Raw genomic sequence first — 21,152 nt, 5'->3', positions numbered from 1 at the left:
AGGGGATGCCAGAAATCTGACTTGTATCTTAGTGCAGAGTTCTGGGAAAATTGGTGAGCCAATCACACAAGCAGGAAATGATGTTTCTGGGGGTGTGGTCAGTATATATTCTGTGTACAGAACATCTCCAGGGTAGCCATATTGTATTGCATTTTCAGAAAATTACAACAACTGCAGATTGAAATCAAAAGGTAATGTTTAATAACGTGAAATTACAAAATGATTTGTGTCGCAATTGTATACGCTATATTGTTTTTTATTTATTTGCTATTTTTTTCCCCTACGAAAGTGGAGTTACCCTTTAAGTGAACAAGCTAAAGTTAGAAGCTGATTGGCTCCCATGCACAGTTGCACCAGATTCTGCACTCTCCAGTTTTAGTAAATCAACCCCACAGCGGTAAAGCTAAACTACGTTATAGAAGCTAGATATGTGTATATGTGTTAATCAGGGCTGCTGAAATGCAGAAATCACGGGGCCCCGTACAGCCTACCTGGCAGGGCCCCACCTCGTATATATCAAAACGACATTTTCACTAAAAATATACTAAAATCCTTCTTAGAGGACACAAAGATAACAAAGAAGCTGTGTGAGTTAGCCCTTTTTTAAATACAGTGGTGTCCTCTGCCCCTCTTCACATCGCTCCCCCTCAGAGTGTTGTCCTCTGCCCCCCTTCACATCGCTCCCCCTCAGAGTGTTGTCCTCTGCCCCTCTTCACATCATCCCTCCCCCAGAGTGTTAACCTCTGCCCCCCTTCACATCATCCCTCCCCCAGAGTGTTGTCCTCTGCCCCTCTTCACATCGCCCCCCCCACAGTTTTGTCCTCTGTCCCCCTTCACATCATCCCTCCCCCAGAGTGTTGTCCTCTGTCCCCCTTCACAACATCCCTCCCCACAGTAGTGTCCTCTGCCCCCCTTCACAACATTCCTCCCCCACACACACACAAACACAGTAGTGTCCTCTGTCCCCCTCCACATCATCCCTCCCCCAGGGTGTTGCCCTCTGTCCCCCTTCACATCATCCCCCCCTCCCCAAAGTAGTGTCCTCTGCCCCCCTTCACATCATCCTTCCTCCAGAGTGTTGTCCTCAGCCCCCCTTCACATCATCCTTCCTCCAGAGTGTTGTCCTCTGCCCCCCTTCACATCATCCTTCCTCCAGAGTGTTGTCCTCTGCCCCCCTTCACATCATCCCTCCCCCAGAGTGTTGTCCTCTGCCCCCCTTGACATCATCCCTTCCCCAGAGTGTTGTCCTCTGCCCCCCTTCACATCATCCCTCCCCCAGAGTGTTGTCCTCTGCCCCCCTCACAACATCCCTCCCCCCTCCACACAGTAGTGTCCTCTGTCCCCCATCATATCATCCCTCCCCCAGAGTGTTGTCATCTGTCCCCCCTCACAACATCCCTCCCCCTCCACACAGTAATGTCCTCTGCCCCCCTTCCCATCACCCCCCCCCCCCACACACACACACAGTAGTGTCCTCTGTCCCCCTTCACATCATCCCTCCTCCAGAGTGTGTCCTCTGCCTACCTTCACATCACCCCCCCCTTACCTACAGTAGTGTCCTCTGCCCCTTCACCCCCCTCCCACCGTACTGTCCTATGACCCCCTTCACATCACCCCCCAACAGTAGTGTCTTCTGCCCCCTTCACATCATCACCCCCAACAGTAGTGCCATAGGACCCCCTTCACATCATCACCCCCAACAGAAGTGTCCTTTGCCACCCTTCCCATCACCCCCCCTACAGTCGAGTCCTCTGCCCCCCTTCACATCATCCCTCCCCCAAAGTAGTGTCCTCTGCCCCCTTCACATCCGTACCCCCACAATAGTGTCCTCTGCCCCCCTTCACATCACCCCCCCCCCCACAGTAGTGTCCTCTGCCCCCCCTACACATCACCCCCCCCCCCACAGTAGTGTCCTCTGTCCCCCCCCCTTCACATCACCCCCCCACAGTAGTATTCTCTGCCCCCCTTCACATCACCCCCCCCCCCCCCACACACACACACACAAACCCACAGTAGTGTTCTCTGTCCCCCTTCACATCATCCCTCCCCCAAAGTGTTGTCCTCTGTATTTAAATATTTAGTGTTAAGTATTAAGTATTTAAATATAAGAATGTAAATAAAAGAAAAAAGGCAATGATTGGGCAGTGTAAAGAGAACAGATAATAAGCAAAGAGCAGTAACCAATCAGATGTAAGACAATATCTAATTGGCTGGCATACTTTGCAGATGATCATTCCTGATTGCCCTTCACTTCTACATAAGACCACATTCTGTTAATGCCACAAGTATTGGGATCTTACCGTCATCCAGATACGCCTGGTCCAGGTTCTGCTCCTGCTTCACAGTGACACCAGAAGGGGAGATTTCCTTCTGCTCTGCACCCGGAGGGATGTTTTTCGGAGGCCTCTGGCTGCTGGACTGTTGCTGGATGACGGTTGGGTAGGGAATGGGACTTATTCTCTGTGCTTGGCTGGGCCGGGACAGATTAGGAGTGAAGTCGGAGCACATTATGTGCTGAAACTCCTGGTGGCTTCCACACCTCATCTGGTGATTGGTGGGAGAGTAATGAATGACTGGAGATGGCTGTGGGTTGGCCACAGAATGGACAGGAGAGCCGGCGTGGACGAGAACCGATCTGTGAGCCTCAGGGACTGCAATATGCGAGGCCACCAGGGAAGGTTGATGGAAGCCCAGTTGACTTGGGCTCAGACTTTTGCTTCTCTGGTAGGCAGCGGCTGATGGACTCTGTTGCGGATATCGAGAATCGGGAGATGGAAGACCGGGTCGTACTTGCTGACAGGAGATCAAGTTGGCCACCAGGCAGGATGGAGAATCATTATTCAATGGATGCTGGGAGTAGTAACTCTGTGGAATAGACCCCAGGGCGCTGTGTGCACTGCTGACCACTATGGGAGAATTGTACTCATCAAGAGGTTCTGTTTTAATGGATGGTACTGAAATACAGGTAGAAAAAACAAAAATTGTCTATTAGTATATAAATCGGAGGAGCAGGAGCTTGCTGGCATTACAAAGGTGCAAGGGAACACATCTTTGTTTATAAAAGGCAAGGCTAAAAAGTTATAAAAAGTTATAAAAAGTTATCAGGCAATTACACCACCTTGAGCAGTGAGTCCTTGTCTCTTCATTTGTAGGATGTTGCCTACCTCTATACTACAACAGGGATATGCAACTTGTGGCCCTCCAGATGTTGCAGAACTACAAGTCCCATGAGGCATAACAAGAATCTGACAGCCACAAGCATAACACCCACAAGCAGAGGCATGATGGGACTTGTAGTTTTGCAACAGCTGGGGGGCCACAGTTTGCATACCCCTGTACTAGAATCCAGTGGTGTATTTAGGTTTTGTGCTGCCCTAGGCCAGACTAAACTCATGCATCCCCTAATTTAACTACAACCCACCCCCTTCCTGTCAAGGCCACACCCCTTCCTGTTTTTTTTTTTTCAGAATTGTCGCTCTTTTTTTGTTTATACCGCAATAAATAAATATCGCACAGGTGATCAAATACCACCAAAACAAAGCTCTATTTTTGGGAAAAACAGGAAAAAGGTCATCAAATTTATTTGGGTACAATGTTGCAGGACAATGTCTGTTAAACACTTAAGCCCCGGAGGATTTGGCTGCTCGAAGACCAGGGCCTATTTTGCGATTCGGCACTGTGTGACTTTAACGGACAATTGCGCGGTCGTGCGACGCTGTACCCAAATGAAATTGACGTCCTTTTTTCCCCACAAACAGAGCTTTCTTTTGGTGGTATTTGATCACCTGTGCGACTTTTTGATCATGCGCTATAAACCAAAAAATATCCTGCGGATCGCCGTAGTATACGCGCAGCCAGCAGTATATATAGAGGTTAACGTCAGGACTTATAAACAGAGCTGAATGCAGAAGAAGGATGGGGGGGGCTTTAGTAACCTGGTGTTGAGCACTCTCCTGGTGTTGAGCACCAATCAAGAATAAACGATTGAAGAAATGGCAGATCTATTTTTATTTGACTCTAATGTTTAAAAAAGACGACCATCAAGATCAAAACTGCCAACATATCTTTGAACAATCAGGCCAACACATGAAGACCAGCTTCCTGCTTTTATGGAAAAATGGATTATAATGTGTAAAACGCGTAAAGTAGGGATAACGGCTCTCTGCGGTGAGCAAGAGAACACTCTGTTGACTGCACTTTGGAAACGTCTTGGTCCTGCCTGAGTATTGATTATCTTGTTCTCTACAGAGAGGAAACTGTATATATGTTTGACGTTGACATAAAGACATTCTGTTCACATCCAATAAGTCTAGGAGCCCAAGGAGGTAAAAACAAAGTTAAAGCCAGACTCCAGGCATACATCCCACCGGCCATTTTATTAGGTACACCTGTTCAATTGCTTGGTAACACAAATTGCTAATCAGCCGATCACATGGCAGCAACTCGATGCATTTAGGCATCTAGACGTGCTGAAGACGACTTGCTGAAGTTCAGACTGAGTATCAGAATGGGGAAGAAAGGGGATTTAGGTGACTTTGAAGGTGGCATGGTAGTTGGTGGCAGACGGGCTGGTCTCAGTATTTCTGGGATTTTCACACACAACCATCTCTCGGAATTAAAGAGAATGGTGGGAAAAAGAGAAAATATCCAGTGAGCGTCAAAAATAAAAGTTGGACAAGGAGCAGATCCAATATACGATCAAGCCAAAAGGCTGGGAGGGTACACGGATCGCAACCTGCCAGGAGTGTGGGACTTTGGAGGCATAGATAGGGTGGTAAGAACAATTTATCAAGGACCAGTGAGCGGCAGTTGTGTGGAGGGAAATGCCTTGTTGATGTCAAGAGGTCAGAGGAGAAAGGGCAGACTGGTTCCAGATGATAGAAAGACAACAGTAACTCAAATAACCTCTCGTTACATCCAAGGTATGGAGAATACCACCTCTGAATCCACAACACATCGAACTTTGAAGCAGACGGGCTACAGCAGCAGAAGACCACACCGAGTACCACTCCTGTCAGCCAAGATCAGAAAAGCAAGGCTACAGATACGGACAGGATCATCAACATTGGACAATAGAAGATTGCCTGGTCTGATGAGTCTCGATTTCAGCTGCGACATTCAGATGGTAGGGTCAGAAATTGGAATAAACAACATGAAAGCATGGATCCATCCTGTCTTGTATCATTGGTTCAGGCTGGTGGTGGTGGTATAATGGTGTGGGGGAGGAGGAGGTAACGGTTCAGGCTGGTGGTGGTGGGGGGGATATTTTCTTGGAACACTTTGGTCCCCCAAGTACTAAATGAGTGTCATTTAAATGCCCTGTCCTACCCGAGTATTGTTTCTGACCATGTCCATCCCTTTAGGACAGTGATGGTGAACCTTGGCACCCGAGATGTTTTGGAACTACACTTCCCATGATACTCAACTACACTACAGAGTGCATGAGCATCATGGGAAATGTAGTTCCAAAACATCTGGGGTGCCAAGGTTCGCCATCACTGCTGTGGGACTACAGTGTCCCCATCTTCTGATGGCTCCTTCCAGCGGGATAATGCACCATGTCACAAAGCTCCAATCATCTCACCACTGGTTTCTTCACCATGACAATGAGGTCACTGTCCTCCAATGGCCTCCACACTCACCACATCTCATCCAATAGAGAACCTTTGGGATGTGGTGGAACAGGAGAATGGCATTACGGATGTGTAGCCGACAAATTTGCAGTAACTGCGTGATATTATCATGTCACTATGGAGAAAAATCTCTGAGGAACGTTTCCAACACCTTGTTGTATCTCTGCCATGAAGAATGAAGGCAGTTCTGAAGGCAAAAAAGAGGTCCAGACCGGTACTAGCAAGATGTACCTAATAAAGTGGCCGGTGAGTGTATGGAAGCTGTTTTACCAGTTAAGCGACTGGCAAATGTTTTCTAGGAAATCCTCAGGGTTTACACAACTCTGCTAGACAGCAGAGTCAAATTGTTGACCTTAACCTCCTTTACTGCAGTTATGCAATACAGCCTGGTCACTTCCCAACCTACGACATGGAGAGTGAAGGAACAGCAGCAGAAACCGATATGGTTATCTCTCTTCTCCAATCATCATGTTCTTTCTCAGTACCAGTGCTTACGGGCCATACATGGGTCCAATTACGGGCCATACATGGGTCCAATTACGGGCCATACATGGGTCCAATTCCGAAATAATTTTCTTTTGAAAATCGTAACTAAAAGATTTTTCATTTGATTTTCGACCATTAGTGGGCTGCAGCAATTTTCGAGCGGCCATCAAATTGGCACGTTGGAGATTTTATGAAAAATAAACTAATATCTAATCAATGATGGGAGAATTGTAGGAGAAATATAATCACATAAGAAATGTGCATGAGCTGTGACCTGAAAAGAAAAGAAGATTCCCGGCCTCTAAAATTCTTTTCTGTAGCAACATGAGATGAAATTGAAGGCTTGGTTGGTCGATCTTCTAAATCAATGTTGGCGCCATCTGATCACAAAACGCACAAAATAACAGATATTCGAGAGAAGATTTGTTTGGAATTTGGCCCATGTATGGCCTGCATTAGAGTCCTGATCCAACCTCTTCTAAATCGACTTCTATTTAGGCAGTTACAAGATTCAGGTATGGGCAGTTGGGCACTAGTTGCATTAAAAATATGTTTGACGATTTAGTGCACAATATACAGTATAATACTACAATAAATGGTGTATTTTCTATCTGCCTGGAGTTCAAATTAAAGAACATTTCTGATATATATATATATATTCTTTAATTTGAACTATATATAAATAATACCAAATTACCAAAAGTATTGGGACGCCTGCCTTTATACACACATGAACATTAATGGCAATCCAGTCTTGGTCTCTAGAGTTCAATATTGAGTTGGCCCACCCTTTGCAGCTATAACAGCTTCAACTCTTCTGGGAAGGCTGTCCACAAGGTTTAGGAGTGTGTTTATGGGAATGTTTGACCATTCTTCCAGAAGGGCATTTGTGAGGTCAGGTACTGAGAAGGCCTGGCTCACAGTCTGCGCTCTAATTCATCCCAAAGGTGTTCTATCTGGTTGAGGTCCACACTCTGTGCAGGTCAGTCAAGTTCCTCCACCCCAAACTCGTTCATCCAATGTCTTTATGGATGTTGGTTTGTGCACTGGTCCAAATAATTTGGTAAAAGGGGGATCATGTGGGGTTGTTCTTCAGGGGTTGGGCTTGGTCCCTTAGTTCCAGTGAAGTAAGGCGTTAGCATAACAAGACATTTCAAAGGTGTTCTATCGGGTTGAGGTCAGGACTCCGTGCAGGCCAGTCAAGTTCCTCCACCCTAAACTCACTCATCCATGTCTTTATGGACCTTGCTTTGTGCACTGGTGCGCAGTCATGTTGGAACAGGAAGGGGCAATCCTCAAACTGTTCCCACAAAGTTGGGAGCATGAAATGGTCCAAAATGTCTTGGTATGCTGACACCTTAAGAGTTCCCTTCACTGGAACTAAGGGGCCAAGCCCAACCCCTTGAAAAACAACCCCACCCCATAATCCCCCCTCCACCAAATGATTTGGACCAGCGCACAGAGCAAGGTCCATAAAGACATGGTTGAAGTTTGGGGTGGAGGAACTTGACTGGCCTGCACAGAGTCCTGACCTCAACCCGATAGAACACCTTTGGGATGAATTAGAGTGCAGACTACGAGTCAGGACATCTCATCCAACATCAGTGCCTGACGGCACAAATGTGCTTCAGGGAGAATGGTCAAACATTCCCATAGACACTCCTAAACCTTGTGGACGGCCATCCCAGAAGAGTTGAAGCTGTTATAGCTACAAAGGGTGGGCCAACTCAATATTGAACCCTACGGACTAAGACTGGAATGTCCATGTGTGTGTAAAGGCAGGCGTCCCAATACTTTTGGTAATATTATATTATAATCTATCTATCTATCTATCTATCTATCTATCTATCTATCTATCTATCTATCTATCTATCTATCTATCTATCTATCTATCTATATAGATAGATATATACATATATAGATATATATATATATAGAGATATAGATATATATATATAGATATATATATATATCTATATATATATATCTTTAATGAAAAGAGTTTTAAAGGGGATGATGCTCTATAGCAGGGATTTCCAAACTACGGCCCTCCAGTTGTTCAGGAACTACAATTCCCATCATGCCTAGTCATGTCTGTGAATGTCAGAGTTTTACAATGCCTCATGGGATGTGTAGTTCTGCAACAGCTGGAGGGCCGTAGTTTGGGAATCCCTGCTCTATAGCCTAGCTCATGGGGGCTCAACCTGTGGCCCTCCAGCTGTTGCGAAACTGCAAGTCTCATCATGCCTCAGCCTTTAGAAATCTTGCTTGTAACTATCAGCCTTGCAATGCCTCATGGAACTTGTAGTTTTGCAACAGCTGGAGGGCCACAGGTTGAGCCCCCAGGCTTAAAACCATCATATCATGGTTATTGTATGTCTTTGTCAATGAGCATATGAATAATTCATGAATTACGCAATGAAGTCAAATCGTCATACAATAAACCACATGAAGGTGAAAATACCACTACAATGAATGCAGCCCTCTTTGGGGTCACGAGTGTCATTAATCAGGATATTTCACAGCTGGCATGAATCATCATGTGAAAGTCCAATGACCAGCAATATACAGTAAAGTAAGTAAATGTTAAACCACCATACTCGTATACATGGACTGGTGACTCACAAACCAAACATCTACCCAACAATCAAGTCATTTATATTTGGTGCTGAAGATATGCAAGAGGATGATTTATGATTTTACTCATTGCCCTCTATATGAACTCTAAGGAGACCAATGAAAATACACCAAAAGAGCAGAAAAGGCTTTGATTCTCCCTTTAGGTGATAAATGTCATCCTTGTGAAGTGGAGGATGCCATGTTGTTGGTGTGACTTGAGTTTTGAGAGGCTGAAGCCCATCAACCAGTAAGGTAATCCCACCACTGTGTTCCTAGCAAGGTAAATCAACCAGGTAAATACTTCTTCGACTTATTAAACTGCAAAATGATGAATGTAGCACCCTCCTAGGTAGGTGCTAGTAAGAGAGTACAGTTTTGAACTCTGTCTGCTTACCAGAGGGGCTGCAGGTAAATCTATATTGTTCTCTGCCTACCAGAGAGCAGGACCTGTTAGTGAGGTATGTTCATTGTGCTCAGTATGCGATTCATTCAGTCTAGAGGGTGTTTCACGCTGGTCCAATAGGGAGGCAGGTTGGACAGTGGGAGGAAACCTGACGAATGGGTGCATAGGCTTTTGATATAGTCCTGGTGATTGGCAGAAGGCAGGCTGCCTCGGTGCATGTTGGGATACTGTATAAAAGCCAGGAGCACATGTGCTCGGGGTCTTTCATTGGAGAGCGGAGTCCCGCAGGGAGGGGGCGGCTGCTTCTCCTCTGTAGAGATGCCATGCGGTCTCAGGAGGTCATTCTGAAGACCGGAGGAGTGGTCGACAGGAGCTGAACCCAGAGGTCCAGGGAAGCTGACTGAGAGGGGAGACACTGGAGGTCCTGTTGCTGCAGTATTGTGAGTACAGGAATAGGAGTCAAGGGGCCTGACCTGAGGAGGGCCACCCCTGCTCACAAGATAGTCAGTGAACAGGTGTCAGCAGAAAGAGGATGTTAGGGAGAGTATCCTGAAGATAACATATTTTTCATCTGGTCATCTTGTAAGAGAGAGTAAAGAAACCCCATTCATCTAAAGTGGCAGGATGAATTAACAGCCTGGCTGTTCCATATCTACCAGCAAAGTTGTGACAATAGAAGTCCTCAGATATTGTGAATAGTTAAGTTGGGAGTATCCCACTATTCCCTTCTCCTATCCCAATTACAAAATAAACAATCAAAAACCCAATACCCCTAGACTGTTTATTGCTGCGAAGAGCCAACAGGAGCAAGGAGGGATTTAGGAACAGTATCTACTTATAGCCGTGTGTTGGTAACCAGGGGAGCCCGCAGAGTAGGTATCCGCAGTCCCTACCGGGGCAGTGCTGCATGGATAAAAGGACCTCTGCCACAGAGCAAAATGACCTTGTGAGAAGCTTAAGATGGTAGTGACCTTTCCTACTTTCAAGCAACATGTTAGTTCTGGGGCAGTAGCAGGATCTTTATATCAATGCTATTGAAATCGTTCTCCTGAAACTGATAGGGCCTAGAAGCCAGGAAGTGTCCGCTCCTGTTTTTAGGTTTCTCACAGTCTTACCATCATGTGATGCATGAAATACAAGATTTAATGTCAAGCATTCTGGCAGTACCTGGGTGGTAGGCGAAGTGCTGAGCCTGGCTCCTTTTCCTTTTGCCATTTATGACATAGAAGTTCACTTTCACCGGAGAGGTGATGTGCTTGTTGCGGTATTCAGGGACCTCAACGAACAGCATGCTCTGAAATGAGAACGGAGATTGGATGCATTCAGTACTCTAGGGGTAGGTATAATTAAATCGAATCCATTTTTATAAACATGTTCTATAGATTTTTTTAATCTTTAGGCAAAAGATTGAAAACCTCTCCACGTGTGGTACATTTCATGGTCAGAGGGCTTTTCTTTGTTAAGTTACTTGTCAGTCAATGCAGTCCTTAGGTTCCTGGACAGCTAGATGTTTTATCTTTTTAAAGCACAAGACACTTCATGCTCACAAACTAGCTAGGAATGCAAAGGTTTGATGCCCTTAGGAATGTGTCCAGCTTTTGACGTCGCCTGTTGAGGACGAAACGCGTCAAGCTGATGCTCCCATGCATCACTTCCAGCCCAGAGAGTGGAACGCACGCCAGGTAACCAGCAGCGTCCATTACTCTAAACATACAGAGGGTCGTTTCATAATAATAGTGGCGCTTTTTTATGGTTTTATACTATCGTTTTTTACAGTTTTTTTACCTTGTAAGTGCCTTACAAAGAATAAATGCAATAGGATTTTACACTATGAGGGGCTTCCTCTCCATTTGTTGTCTACCTGCAGAAAAAAGGACCCCAGGGACCACAATAGGAGGGAGTCGGTACCTGTGGAAGTCCCCAGAGGGCATCCCAGTGGGATAGGGCCCCCAGAAAGACATACAAGCCTTGCTGACTTTCCCTACTATAAGGTAGGGGAGTCACCAACATCTGGTGAGTGTGGAGTAATTAAACTCTTTTAGGTGGTGAACACACAGGAATCATCCTGGGGGAATTTTGTTGTAGTATGTTTCATATTTGTCACTTTATAGCAATTATCAATAATGATTGGTTTCACCATTATAGTGGTATTTCACAGTATTCACTATAACAGTTGCGGTATTATCCATCCGTTTATGGTTGAGCAGGCGATTTCTGAACATTTACCCTTAGGAACGTGTGTTTTGCACATGAACTACTGTTTATCCCCGTTTATCATTTATTAGGATTAGGGATGTGGTCTTCGGAAACCCATCTTGTTGTCGATCTTTCCCATCTCAAAGTTTTGAACTAGGTTGTTAAACTTACAGGTTGGCTTTTGTCTTTATCCACTGTCGCCTCAGTCTCCCAAATCTGCTGGCCATCTAAAACACAAAAACAGGGAACATTTACTCGCTGATGTGAGCAGTATAAAAGTCGATCAAGAATGTTAATAATTTAAAGCATCTTAAGTTTATAGATTATACACAGCTAACATATAATAATAATAGGGCATCAGAAAATCTTACATAGGCAACGTCTGCCAAACATAATTATCAGCTTTCCCTAGGTTTATAGATACTGTTAACTTTCAAATTATCATGCTATCAAGCCAAAGAACAGGTCCAGAGAGCTGTTTTTTGTCATTCAAGTCCATGGCGTTTATCCTACCACTAGTTGTAATGGCTCCAGCCAAACTCAGGAATATGATAAAAAACCATGTGATAGTGGCGTAACGCGTAAGAGGTGGAGCCAAGGATGTAAGCATGCCATATAGGAAGTCAAGTGGAAGGGAGCTAGTCCAGAGAACACAGAGAGCAGAACTTATCTATTATCCTTAAGGGACCTTTCACACATACGGTCCGTTCAGTTCATCAGTTCAGTCATGTCAAAATGTATCAGTTTATCGTCCGTTTTCATCCATTTTTCATCCGTTTTTTTTACATCCACTACCAATGAAAAACGGACCATTTGTCCGTTTACATCCGTTTTTCGTTCGATTAATTGTTTTGACGGATGAAAAATAGGGCATTCATCTGTTCCAAAAAACAGACATTGACGGAAGCGGATGAAAACAGATGTTAACGGATGATCATCCGTTGTCATCCGTTTTTACATAGAGATGCATTAATGTCCATTTTTCATCCGTCAATGGATGGATTAAAAAACGGACAAACAGATAGTGTGTGTGTAAGGGTCCTTTCACACGGGCGGTCCATATGTCCGTATATCATCCCATCCATTTGCGGATGATATACGGACATAATGAATGTCTATGAGATTGCGGATGTCAGCGGATGACCATTTGCGTCCTTTCAGTTCTGTTCCGTTTTTGGGAACGGAACAGAACCCATTTTTTCCTCCGTTAAAAAAACGGAAAGGATGCAAAATCGGATGTCAGCGGTGTCATCCGCTGACATCCGCAATCCCATAGACATACATTATGTCCGTATAAAATGGATGGGATGATATGCGGACATACGGAATGAATGATACCCGTGTCCGTAAAAAAAAAAAAAAAGTGCCGGAGTGGATCAAAATACGGTCCGCCCGGTGTGAAAGGACCCAAAGGGGCCTAAAGCGGTGTTCTGCCCCCCCCCCCCTCCAAAAATTAAAAGTCAGCAGCTACACATACTTTTAATATTAGGACCTGTCCTGGAGTCCAGCGATGTCGGCGCCCCAGCCGATGTTTAGGCAAGGCGTGCTGCAGGACTCCAGATGTTACATAGTAGTTGAGGTTGAATAAAGACAATCGTCCATCCAGTTCAACCTGTGTAGGTGTGTGTGGACGTATTCATTTCCCATACCCCTGAATGTTTTGATCTTAGAGATGCATGTCCAAGAGTCTTTTAAAAGTAGCCATACTTCCCGCAGTTACTACCATTTGTGGAAGAGAGTTCCACAATATTATTGCCCTTACTGTAAAAAACCCTTTGCGTAGCCTGAGGTTAAATCGCTTCTCCTCTAATCGCATTGAATGGCCTCGTGTCCTCTTGCACTCCTTGCAACTGAATAGTTTTTTTCTATGCTGAGATCACCGTTGAGGTATTTGTAAATCGCCGTCATGTCCCCTCTCAGGCGTCTCTTCTCTAGGGAGAATAAATTGAGCGCTTGTAAACACTCCTCATAATTTAGGTCCTCCAATCCCCTAATTAGTTTAGTTGCTCTTCTTTGGACTCTTTCCAGTTGCAGCACATCCCTTCTGAGGATTGGTGACCAGAACGGGACAGAATATTCCAGGTGTAGCCGGACCAGAGTTTTATAAAGTGTTAGGATTATAGATTTATCTCCGGAATTTATCCCCTATATGTGACCATGATCCAGCTGGGAAACTCAATAGGCGCAAGATGGAGATGCTCCAGCCAGTGAGGGAGCTGACCAGGGGCTTCCGGATGAGGTGAAACAGCCGAGATGCTGGGAATGACATCCGCCTCACAGGTGAAGCCTGACCTGTCGCCCGGAATAGACGTCACAAGCTGGGGGAAGTAGAAGATGGTTAGCCGTGAAGTGTGGGCAACGCTGTATCGAATGGGAAGCTCAAGCAGCTCTTGGGTAACTCTTTGAGCTTGTTGGCATCCAGCAGCAGCTCCTCCAGACTCCGGCTATACATGTAGATCTCCTCCGGGACAGTGATTTATGTCATGACTCTACCAGAGTACAGCGCTTTCCTTACATTGTGTTTTTTCTTTGATCTCATTGGTTTATGAGTTTTGGACAGCAGCGACAACCACAGTAGACTATTAATTTCTCCAGTTGGACAGTGATTCGAGCTCTTGGACATTTGTGTATCAGAAAATCCATGTTATAGTTGATAGAGGGAGGAGAGGAGGACAGATGGAGGAAGGTGTTCATTGCGGTAACGCCTCCATTGTCGTCATCAGAAAGGTAGCACCCCTAGACCCCAACGGAGTCTATCACTTGCCACCTACAATTGGGGACAGATGGAGGAAGGTGTTCACTGCGGTAAGGCCTCCATTGTTGTCATCAGAAAGGTAGCACCCCTAGACCCCAACGGAGTCTATGACTTACCATCTACAATTGGGGACAGATGGAGAAAGGTGTTCACTGTGGTAAGGCCTCCATTGTCGTCATCACAAAGGTAGCACCCCTAGACCCCAACGGAGTCTATGACTTACCACCTACAATTGGGATACAACCCATTGGAAGCAATTCCCTCTACACAGTAACGTGCCGCTGGGCAACCGTGAGCGGCACCTGTCCAGTGCTGTCTTTCACTCAAACTTGAGGAAGGGTCTCTTTATGGCTATCAGTGCATGACAACGCACGTCTTTGATGGAAACGTGTTAAAATAAAAAAGATGGAAGACCTCGATTACTAACTTTTCCTTCTAAAAATGCTAACTGTCTTAAGTTTTTTAGGGACGCTGAACTGGAACCAGCACGTGGCTTGGGAATTCTAATGTCCTTGTTGTAGCAATTGCTGGGTTAAATAGCCCTGGCATTCTTTACAAGCATCAAAATTGCTCACACAACAATGGCTTCTGGAAAACTGTTACCAGTCCAGAAACTGTTCCCAAAAAGTGTGGTTTCACTAAACTAATTATGCTTGACGAGGGTGTTGAAAACGCAAACTCTCCATAGGCCGGAGAAGTACTAGGGTTGGCGGTAAAGCAAAGAGCTGCGAAACGCTAAACACTTGCATTATCCGGGCGGACAGGAGCCACAAAGTGCGTCATGCGATCGGTATGAGAAACATAAGTGTGAGAAAAACTGGGTGGAATTAACCGGATTGACACCTTTTTTGGGTAACCAAGACTAAGCCTTAACAAAAGCCCAGCTTTCTCTTATCTCATAGGTGAAGCAACAAATTAGGTGTTACTGGCACCATTCAATTGTTTCCATTTTCTCTGATGAAATGAAAACTATGATGTCAGTCTTTTCGGCTGTCCGCACAATACTTTTTTGTTCTTCTCTCTCTTGCCACGGCTGAACTATATCAACACCAATTGCTTGATGAGTTTTGAAAAAAAGCAGTCGACATCTCAATCAACGGTAGCTCTAGTTTCCAATAAAGTAGAAGCCACGTAGCCACACATCTATACAATGATTGCTGGGCCTTTCAGAACATTCTTCTCTTCTTGATAAGTGGAAATAACCTCTCTCAATTAACATGAACTATGTTTAATACTTATGCTGCTAGCATTAGAAACTAGGTCGGAAGGAATTACATTCACTTGATTTAAACTTTTTTTATTTTATTTCTTCAGTTGCTTTCTGGTTTTTGGCCTAGGCCAAAATGATGTCATACATCCCAGAAGTCTTCATGTGAGGGAAGGAGGTACTTTCTTAGCTAAGAAAACCCTCCTGCCTGCATGTCTGAGCTAAGGGAAGATGAGTTGAGTGAAGTAAATGCTATATAATTCATCTGCCCTTACTCAAGATGCCCTTACTCAAGATGGCCACAGCTAGAAATGCTTGGGGGGGGGGGGGGGGGTCTCAACAAAATAAAGCATGGAGACATGGATGATGGAGCTTGAGAGGTCCTGCAAAGAAGAATGGATGGATGTGGGAGTTTTTAAAGCTTTAAATATTAAAAATGAATTAAAAAGTGTGCAGTTTGTGGTGCTCCAATGCCCGGAGCTTGAAGGAAATGATAAGCATAGGGCATACATGACAGGGTGGAAGGAAAACTAGGCAGTAGGGGGTTAAATTAGTTGTTGGGATATGAGAGGCCAGGACTCTTACCTTATTGGCAGAGCAGACGAGGTGATGGGGAGGAGCAGGAGAGAGAGTAAATGGAGGAGAGGAGTGAAGGGGCTTCACTTGCAGACTGGAGATCATAGGAGAAATGTCCCTCCCGCCCTAGTGATGCTGTTTTCTGTCGCTCTGCTAAGGAGGTTGGACGTTGGCGGTTGGGGTCCTTGACGAGGGTCCAAAACCTGGTGTTGAACGATAAAATGATGGGACCCATCTCAGGTATGGAGTCCTCTGGTTGGTATGGATTAGTCTAGACCGACCGAGTAGTGTGGTGGTAGGGGTCTGTGGTCCATTAGGATAGTCCTTGAGGCAGTGTTTTGACGGCTGGGGACAGAACCTAACTTAATGGTACCACAGACTCCAAAGTTGTGGGAAATGGTATCGTCAAGGATCTGCAACCATTCTTTGATCTGGATTGGTTTGACTGTTTTATGTTTTTCTGTTACTTATGGTTATGTTTAATAAAAGGCCGAACCGGCCATTTAATCCCAATGCTGAGTTAGTGCCGTCATTTAAAAGTTAAAGGGGGGTGGTGTTGGGTACTGATCCAGGTAAAATGGTTAAACAGGTGGGATCTGAACTACCCTAGTCAAGTTTAGTTCTGTTTAAAGTAGGAGTAAACTCCTATGCATGACTTTTACTTATAGGTAAGCCTTACTATAGGCTTACCTATAGGTACAGTATATTTCTCCTACACATGCAGTGTTTAGGAGATATTTACTATTGAAGCAACCATTGCAAGTGGTATGCTGTTCCTTCAGAGTCCTGTGCCATGAACGATGGCTCCTATGCGCATGCATGGGAATGACATCATTGCGGCTCCAGCCACTCACACAGCCGGAGCCCGCAAACCAGGAAGGAAGACCAGTTGAGTAGAGTTGCCAGATGGAAGCCACTCCTCAGTAAAAGGCATATGACAGCCCACCTGGAGTTTGCCAAAAGGCACCCGAAGGACTCTCAGTCCATGAGAAACAAAATTCTCTGGTGTGTTGAAACAAAGATTGAACTCTTTGGCCTGAATGACAAGCATCATGTCTGGAGGAAACCAGGCACCACTCATCACCTGGCCAATACCATCCCTACAGTGAAGCATGGTGGTGGCAGCATCATGCTGTGGGGATGTTTTTCAGAGGCAGGAACTGGGAGACTAGTCAGGATCGAGGGAAAGAAGAACGCAGCAATGTACAGGGACCTTCTCTAGAGCGCTCTGGACCTCAGACTGGGGCGAAAGATCATCTTTCAACAGGACAATGACCCTAAGAACACAGCCAAGATAACTAAGGGGTGGCTACAGGACAGCTCTGTGAACGTCCTTGAGTGGCCCAGCCAGAGCCCAGGCTTGAACCCGATTGAAGAGATCTGAAAATGTCTGTGCATCCAACCTGATGGAGCTTGAGAGGTCCTGCAAAGAAGAATGGGAGAAACTGCCCAAGTTTGTAGCATCATACTCAAAGAGACTTGAGGCTGTAATTGGTGCCAAATGTGCTTCAACAAAGTTTTGAGCAAAGGCTGTGATACTTATGTACATGGGATTTTTTTTTGTTTTTTAATTTTTAATAAATTTGCAAAGATTTCAAACAAACTTCTTTCACGTTGTTAATACGGGGGATTGTTTGTAGAATTTTGAGGAAAATAATGAATTTAATCCATTTTGGAAGAAGGCTGTAACGTAACAAAATGTGGTAAAAGTGAAGCGCTGTAAATATATTCAGAGTGCACTGTATACTTTAAGGTCCAAGAAGTACTGAAGGTCCAAGAAGTACTGAAGGGGGCACACCCTGAAAGCTTGAAAATGTGGATGTTCAGGCAGATAAAAATAAAAGTATTAGACCCCATTCACACTACCGCGACTTGTCAGGCGACTGGTCAGCCTGACAAGTCGCGGTCCATTGTGTGCTACGGGAACCGTTCTAATGGGAGCGACTCAAGTCGCTCCGACTTAGAAAAAGGTTCCTGTACTACTTCGGGGCGACATCGGAGCGACTTGCTTAGACATTCATTATAGGAAGTCCGTGCAAGTTGCGCCGAAGTCACGGTGCACGCGACTTCACAGGTCGCCCCCAAAGTCGTGCCGCGTTAGTGTGAACCGGCACTTACGGACAGTACTCAATCGTTGTTGTTGCAAATGTAATAATACGACTAAAATCACCTCAATCTAGATTCTCAGAAACTTCACCAACAAAGCCATCAACCTCCTTTCACTTCCTGCTCCATATTTTATACTCTTATCTTTATATCTGGCTCTTCTGATATTGAGAGTGATGAGTCACTTGACAGCAAGTAATGCGGTTTAGCAGCTAAACTGTACATGCAGCCAAAGCACGTGATATATAAAAAGGTGCAAACTATATGATTATAAAGCAAGTTAAAAGCTTTCATAAGGGAGGGAGTTTGTTGTACTTCCCCCTCCATACACATTTACCAGGTTACATTCTCAGGTTTTAGCTTTCAATAATTGCTGCATTTTCCATTAAAACATTTTGGGTTGATGATTCATATGGCAATATCCTGTGATGAAATGCTGACTACAGAAAAGATGCTTGTATGGCCAGTCACTGCAAGACTGCATTTTTATTTTTTATATCCAATAAAATAAAAATTCCTTCTGTAAGAGTAAAATCGAAATGTTCACAGATAGAACATATGTCTCCCTATGATGTCAGCCAGGGCCGGGACAAGGGGTAGGCAGGAGGGGCGGCTGCCCTGGAAGCAGTGGTTTATTGCAGGGATGGGGGTACACTGACCCTAGCCCTAAGGGAAGGGGGGGGGGGTGCAGTTTGGCATCTTTGCCCTGGGACTGAATGATCTTGTCTTGGCACTGATGTCAGCTACACAACTAATACATAGTATAGATTAATTGTGAATAATAACAAAATTCTACAAATGTGTGTTTTGGTTGCTGCTAAACTTTGCCTGCAGGGCCATTGATAGGGGAGACTACCAGTCCTCCTGTAGGGGTCCCGGGCACAGAGGGGGGCCCAACAGCACGGGGACTCAGTATGGTCAGGCAGAGGGGCAATTACAGAAGGAAGCCTTGTGCGGCTCTCTGCAGCGGCTGAAAGCCAGTTTCTCCCCCTCTGCTGCGGGGAGAGACACAGACACAGGGCATCATTCCTGTAATTGCTTCTCCATCACCGATCCCCCTGCCTGTTCTGCATGCTGCTGTTCTTGAATGAAAACCAAAAAGAAAGCCTGGAAGCGGATTGGTTTCTATGTAGAGCTGCACCAGATTTTGCACTCTCCAGTTTTGGTAAATCAGCCACAAAGAAAACCGAAAGAATGAAGGCACCAATTCTTGAATGAAAACCCCAATGAAGGCCCTAGTTCTTGAATGAAAACCTGGAAGCTGATTGGTTTCTATGTAGAGCTGCACCAGATTTTGCACTCTCCAGTTTTGATAAATCAACCACAAAGAAAACCCAAAGAAGGAAGTCCCAAGTTCTTGAATGAAAACCCCAAATATATCACCAATGAAAACCTCAACGAAGGCCCCAGGTGCCCAGGTGATCAATGAAAACCCCAATGAAGGCCCCAGGTGCCGAGGAGATCAATGAAAACCCCAACGAAGGCCCTCGTTCTTGAATGAAAACCCCAAAGAAAATCTGGAAGCTGATTGGTTTCTATGTAGAGCTGCACCAGATTTTGCACTCTCCAGTTTTGGTAAATCAACCACAAAGAAAACCGAAAAAAAGGAAGGCCCCAGTTCTTGAAATAAAACCCCCAAAAAAACCTAGAAGCTGATTGGTTTCTATGTAGAACTGCACCAGATTTTGCACTCTCCAGTTTTGGTAAATCAACAACAAGGAAACCTCAAAGAATGAAGGCCCCCGGTTCTTGAATGAAAACCCCTAAGGCATCACCAATGAAAACCCCAACAAATGCCCCAGGTGCCGAGGTGATCGATGACAACCCCAACAAAGGCCCTAGTTCTTGAATGAAAACCCCAAAGGCATCACCAATAAAAAACCCCAACAAATGCCCCAGGTGCCGAGGTGATCGATGACAACCCCAACAAAGGCCCCAGTTCTTGAATGAAAACCCCAAAGGCATCACCAATAAAAAACCCCAACAAAGGCCCCAGGTGCCGAGGCGATCAATGAAAACCACAATGAAGGCCCCAGTTCTTGAATGAAAACCTCAAAGAAAACCTGGAAGCTGATTGGTTTCTATGTAGACCTGCACCAGATTTTGCACTCTCCAGTTTTGATAAATCAACCACAAAGAAAACCCAAAGAAGGAAGTCCCAAGTTCTTGAATGAAAATCCCAAATATATCACCAATGAAAACCCCAACGAAGGCCCCAGGTGATCAATGAAAACCCCAATGAAGGCCCCAGTTCTTAAATGAAAACCCCAAAGGCATCACCAATTAAAACCCAGACGAAGGCCCCAGGTGCCCAATGAAAACCCCAACGAAGGCCCCAGTTCTTAAAATGAAAACCTGGAAGGGGATTGGATTCTATGTAGAGCTGCACCAGATTTTGCACTCTCCAGTTTTGATAAATCAACCACAAAGAAAACCCAAAGAAGGAAGTCCCAAGTTCTTGAATGAAAACCCCAAATATATCACCAATGAAAACCCCAACGAAGGCCCCAGTTCTTAAATGAAAACCCCAAAGGCATCACCAATAAAAACCCCAATATAGGCCCCAGGTGCCGAGGTGATCAATGAAAACCCCAATGAAGGCCCCAGTTCTTAAATGAAAACCTGGAAGGTGATTGGATTCTATGTAGAGCTGCACCACATTTTGAACTCTCCAGTTTTGATAAATCAACCACAAAGACAACGTCCCAAGTCCCAAGTTCTTGAATGAAAACCCCAAATATATCACCAATGAAAACCCCAACAAAGGCCCCAGGTGCCCGGGTGATCAATGAAAACCCAGACGAAGGCCCCAGGTGCCCAGGTGATCAATGAAAACCCCAACGAAGGCCCCAGTTCTTAAAATGAAAACCTGGAAGGGGATTGGGTTCTATGTAGAGCTGCACCAGATTTTGCACTCTCCAGTTTTACTGAATCAACCCCAAAAGTCCCGGCAGAGACAAGCAACCACTCACTTGGGCACAGTGCAGTAAAAAGAAAGGAATTTGTAAAGAACAACAACCCCAATGTTTACCTAATCAGGGACAATCTATCACCGCTCCAACTACTTTAATAAGACGTAACAGTAGATCTGGTTGCAGCAAATTGCTAGTCAAGGCCCTGCCAATGTCATGAGGGTGATCTGAGCAGGTGGGCCTCGTCTCTTTACAACAA

General features: G+C 45.1%; 1 protein-coding gene across 5 annotated transcripts in view; it reads right to left on the bottom strand.

Annotated features, from left to right (window-relative positions):
* Positions 1-21,152, bottom strand: part of NFATC2 (nuclear factor of activated T cells 2) — a 240,792-nt gene that overhangs the window by 68,448 nt on the left and 151,192 nt on the right. For all 5 annotated transcript variants that reach the window (XM_082272186.1, XM_082272187.1, XM_082272184.1 and 2 more), the window contains exons 7-9: positions 11,509-11,564; positions 10,309-10,435; positions 2,301-2,954 (exon numbers count right to left, since the gene is read on the bottom strand). In XM_082272186.1, coding sequence (XP_082128312.1) covers positions 2,301-2,954; positions 10,309-10,435; positions 11,509-11,564 — 837 coding nt within the window. The remainder of the gene's footprint in view (positions 1-2,300; positions 2,955-10,308; positions 10,436-11,508; positions 11,565-21,152) is intronic.

This window comes from Pelophylax lessonae, assembly GCF_965119305.1.
Source record: "Pelophylax lessonae genome assembly, chromosome: 11".
Lineage (NCBI taxonomy): Eukaryota > Metazoa > Chordata > Amphibia > Anura > Ranidae > Pelophylax > Pelophylax lessonae.
This window is presented reverse-complemented; position numbering and strand designations above follow the sequence as displayed.